The 5,233-nt window shown below is 46.7% G+C and overlaps 1 protein-coding gene across 1 annotated transcript; it reads right to left on the reverse strand.

The window, feature by feature from the left end:
- Positions 1-212: 212 nt before the first annotated feature.
- LOC108382526 (vesicle transport protein SEC20-like) lies at positions 213-998 on the reverse strand (the record flags this gene model as incomplete). The annotated part of the gene is made up of 3 exons (XM_017638895.1): positions 921-998; positions 769-861; positions 213-712 (listed from the first exon to the last, which is right to left on the reverse strand). Coding segments are annotated over exons 1-3 (671 nt in total), but the record flags the coding sequence as incomplete, so codon positions are not given.
- Between the last annotated feature and the right edge of the window lie 4,235 nt (positions 999-5,233).

Genomic DNA, 5,233 nt, shown 5'->3' on the forward strand with positions numbered 1-5,233 from the left:
TACTTTTACCCCCTCTTTTCTTACCCACACACCAAACCAAATCACACAACAAACAGCACACACCGATGGTGTCATCCTTTCTTACTACCTTTCCACTTTTCTTTCCGATGATATATTAAACGCCGATGACAAAGTGATGGCCAAGTGTGCCACTTTATTAGCTCGATTTTCATTTCCAGTAGAGCCGGCGGAGGACCACGTAGGCGACGCACCCGTAGAAGAAGGCAATGGCCAGGGCGATGAGCACCTTGTCGGTCAGCTCCCGGCGGCCGTACTTGTTCAGCAGCGTCTTCGAGTTGGCGATGTAGCTGGACATGGTCTTGAACTCCTCGCTCGTTTCGGTGACCACCGCCGAGGAGCTGACCAGCGTGTCGAGGGTGTACTTGCTCTTCTCCACCTCGCTGGCCAGCAGCCGATTCACCGACTGCAGGCTCTCCGTCAGGTGGGAGGCCTGGTTGGCGAGGATCTCCTCGCTGGGCTGGCCACTGCCATCATCGGAGTAGTTGCCGTTTAGTTGGCGATTTCGAAGCTCTCCGGCGCCCTTGAAGAGGCTCTCCCGCGTCCGCTGGTTGATCCGCCGCGTGCTGGCCGTCACCGCCTTCGACTGCACCAGCATGTTCACCTCGAACTGATTCTGCATCTGCTCGTGCTGGCTGGCCAGAGAGGCGACCGTGTCGCTGTCCTCGATCGACTTGATCAGGCGTTTGATGTCCTGTTTAGAAAGAACATGTTAGAATCTCATTTAAAGTCACCAGAAAGCTATCTTACCGCCAGATCTTGCCTCGTCTGACTGAACCGCTTGGAGATGTCCATGTTCAGTCGGTTCAGGTCCTGCAGTGTGCCCTCGCACTCCCAAATGTCCTGTGGAGATGAGATGAAATGAGAACTCCCGAATGGACAATCAATACAAAAAAGCTTACCTTGAGCAGGTTCTTTATTGCAATGTCATTCCGGTGGATGCTCTCCTTGAGCACCTTTATCTGCAGCATCGTCTCCATTTTTATTTTGGTCGTCGATTCTTCTTCTTCACCAGGAGAAATTCTCCAAACGAGGACACACTATCACAGCCGTGGATTCACATTTGACAGTGTTTTGATTTGCCTTTTTCTGGCGTCATCAAATCAAAACAGCGGCAAAATAGCCGCTTCCGCGCAGATATAACCGAGATGTGCCGCTATAGCCGGTGGCTGTCTTTTGGAACACGCAACACAGAAGGCACCACAAGTTCTGGAAAAAAGTTATTTTTCCCTTCGAAACTCGGTATCCTATTCCTTTGCATTCTGTGTTCGATTCCCCTTACTAATTCTATCTTCTTTTTAGAACATCGATAACCTCAAAAGCAGAAGAAGAAAAAGAAGTTCTAGTGGTGGCGAACAACCTATCTTTCTCGATGGCCTAAAGGACGATTTCGTCATTTGGATGGGCGCCCGCAATCACACTCTTTGATTGCCTCGATTTGGTTTTTGATGGTCGCGGAGGATTTAGAGCCGCCCCAAGCAAAGGTATGTGTGATCCTTTTCTGCTTCTTCTTGTTTACATGCTAGTTAGTTTGCAGTTCAATTGTTAGATCATCTTCCAGCCTTCTCTTCTGTCTTTCTGATTATCTGCCTGACTGTGTGTGTGAGTGTACTCTGCTCGATCGGCGCATCGGTGTGAAAGGTACAAATTTACCTTTCAACTGCTACCGATTGACAGGTGTAAAGTGTTTCGTTTGCCTACTCATTGCTTCCCATTTTCTGCATTGATGCAGCTCTCTTCCATAATTGGAGCAATTATTGCTGCTGCTGCCTACTGCCTCAAATCTGCCTGACAATAATCGAGGGCCAACCGACGAACCCGGCAATTACCCGCTTTGCCTTCTCCTCCTCTCTTTCGGGCTAATTGTTGCCAGTCATTCATCCAAATGAAGATGTTCAGCGGGGTTTTGTTGTTTCTAAATGCTTCTGACTGCTGCTTCGTACGTACCCTCTCTCCTCTCCTCTGGCTGCAAACGGTTAAATTGCCATATTACATATGCTAATTATGTTGTCACTGTCAGAGCTGTGATGAGGAATCCTGTGAGGAGAGATCGTTGCATTCTGCTCTCTGTTTTCTCTCTCTCACTGTCCGACAATCATACGGCTATTTGACACCGAACACATTGTTGAACACCAGTGTGTTGCAGTGATCACTCTGACACGAAGACTCAGCCAGTCAGTCAGTCTCGGTGATCTCTGTCTTCTCTGTTCTCTCTGCCCTGATCGCTCGTCACTCACCTCACAGCTATTACATACCTTTTGTCTTTCAGCTGCTGCTCTTTTGACATCTAGCCGCCAACTAGAGATCACTGCAAAGCACTTCAAATCTCTACCCACACTGCTGTGTAATTGTTTTATTGTCGGTCAATCCTGAAGTGATCTTTGGAGACGGCAATTTGTTGAGCTGTTGTTGTGGTGATGGTGCTGGTGATGCTCAGCAGACTTNTTTACCATTCCATTGTGTCGGTGGTGTAATTGCTCTGACCGGTGTGTTTGTGTGTCTGTTTTAGAAATTGGGATTAGTGTCCTATTGATGGCATTAGCTAGCAAGCATCGCCTTCGTGTCTCGCTGCTTACACACCTGTGTCAGCGTTTTCAGGGTGTTGGGTGCAATTCCATGTCGGCAAGTGCATCTCAATCTAATTCCTCTAAAACTCAGATATTCTCTATCTCTCTAAAATGCAGAGCATTTGATGGCTGATCAATTAACGGCAACTCNTGTGGTGGTGCTATGATCTGCCACTGACACTGGCTTAGCCTAGTGCTAGTGCTAGTGCTGTTGTTGGTTCCCAGCTGGTTCCCACTGGCTCGATTGACAAGTCTGTGCGTCCATTGTGTCGGTGGTGTGTAATTGCTCTCCGCTAGTTGGTGTGTTTGTGTGTCTGTTTTAGGAATTAGGATTAGTGTCCTATTGATGGCATTAGCTAGCAAGCACTTTCGTGTCTCGCTGCTTACACACCTGTGTCAGCGTTTGTAGGGTGTTCGCTGGGTGCAACTCAATGTCGGCAAGTGCATCTCAATCTCAATCATCAGCTATTCTTTCTCTCTTTAAAATGCAGAGCATTTGATAGCTGATCAATTAACGGCAACTTTTTCTTGCCTAATTGTCTGTGTGCCTGCCTCCTCTCTTCCTACTTCTTCTCTCACAGCAACCTTAATTACATTTTAATGTCCCACCGGCAGCAGTGTGCCCACACACTTGGCGTCACATTCTCAAAGACCGAGTGAGGCATCTTCTCGCTTTCTCGCTCTCTTCTATTAAATTAATATTTAATGCAAATTAAATTACTGCTGGGTGGTGAGCGCACAGTAGTAAAAAGTGGTGGCAGTGTCCCCATGCCGCGTGTCTGACCCGTGGGGCTTCAGTGAAGACTATACATTCTCGCTGGCTGTTAACAGGCTCTGTCTTGCCATTGGCCATTGCATGGTTTGCCTCCTTTGTTGTTGTTGTCGCCTTGGTTCCCTTCATCTGATAGCATCTCATTTTAATTAACACCATACAGCTCACAGTGCAGCTCCAATTGTCAGTCAGCTCACATAGTTTGCATTGTGCTGAGGTAGGCTGCCACACGATGCTTTGGGCCCCTGTCAGCCCAAAACTGTCAACTGCCTGCCTTTCGCTTTCCTTTCGCTTTCCTTCGCTTCACTAGGCTAATGAATGCACTAAATGTTCCTGTAGTGTGTTGTAGTTGCAGTTTCAAAGAGCGATTCGGCGAAATACGCTTGCCTCCTGAATTGCTGCTGCTACTATTGCTGGTAATTAATTGTTAATTTTTGCTTGATTATTAATTAATTAGATAATTAATTAGATTGCTGCCTGTTGGAGATTGCAGTTGATGAGCAGACTAAACGGTTGTATCGCCAGCTACAACTCAAANTAGTGTGTTGAAGTTGCAGTTTCAAAAAGCGATTCGGCGAAATACGCTTGCCTCCTGAATTGCTGCTGCTGCTATTGCTGGTAATTAATTGTTAATTTTTCTTGATTATTAATTAATTAGATAATTAATTAGATTGCTGTTAGAGAGATTTCAGTTGATGAGCAGACTAAACGGTTGTATCGCCAGCTACAACTCAAACTCTCTCGGTTACTGGCGACAAATCATTAATAATGGTCGTTTGATGATGGTGATGGTGACAGACAGAGAGAGAAAGATTGGCTGTGCCTTTGATTGCAATTGCAGCCTCCAATTCTCCTTCTCTCTCTCCTTACCAAATAAATTGCCTCTAATTTGACAATTGATTTTAATTAGTTGGCACAAACTTTGGCTGTGTGTGTTTGGCGTCACTGTGGGCGCCAAGATCGTTTGGGTGCACCAGTGCACAGTGGTAGCAGTAGTAGTGGCACCAGTCGTCCAGGCCTTCCTAATTAGATTTGCCTCCTTTTCATTCTCTCTCCATTGCCAGCAGCCGTCATCGTCTTATCTCCCCTTCAATTCGGCACACAATGGACACACACACACACACAGATCGTTCACTTTGCTGGTGTCTGTGTCGTCTGTAGTTGTTATCACCGAATGTTCTCTCTTTTTCTCAGTTCTCGTTTGCCTCTCTTTTCCAATTCGATGGCCTTCTTTTTCCTTTTCTCTCCTTTCCGCTCTTTTCCTACACATTGCTGAATGGAACCAGCAAATGTCATGACAGTTTGGTAGCAGTTGGCTTTGCTTGCTCAGTCGCTAGTCAATTTGCGGATAGCGGCGGATTGGCGCAGCTATCACCGGTCTCTTTGATTGCCGAGTGTAGGCCGGTGTAGGCTGGCAAAGTGCAGAAGCAGTTCAGGGCATGGTAGATTGAGGGAGGAGGAGGAGGAGGAGGAGGAGGAAGAAGTAGTGACGGTAATTTGCACCGAATTAGCCGCCACTGTTGCAACACTGTACAGTGCAGGCAGGTGCCTTTGCTTTTTATTTATACATTTGCTTTGTTTTCTTGTTGACTTTTATACTGTCCTTCTCTTTGTATTAGCTGATAACTTCGGCACGCACTGACTTATCAAGAGCACTGTTTTTCCCGACTTATTTGTTCGTCCCACTACTACTTGATCCTCTTCTCCACCTCCTCCACTCACTCCGTAATATGGTACACCTTAGTCTTCTTAGTCTTCTTCCTAAGCTTTAGTCACATTTGAAGTGACGTTGTTCACTCGCTCGATTCGGTCACTGGCGCACTGATTGTCAGATTGAGCAGAGACTGAGACTGAAACTGAGCAGTCTCCCCACCAC

Source organism: Rhagoletis zephyria, unplaced genomic scaffold, assembly GCF_001687245.7.
Source record: "Rhagoletis zephyria isolate East Lansing unplaced genomic scaffold, Rhagoletis_zephyria_1.1 Rzeph_scaffold_27354, whole genome shotgun sequence".
Lineage (NCBI taxonomy): Eukaryota > Metazoa > Arthropoda > Insecta > Diptera > Tephritidae > Rhagoletis > Rhagoletis zephyria.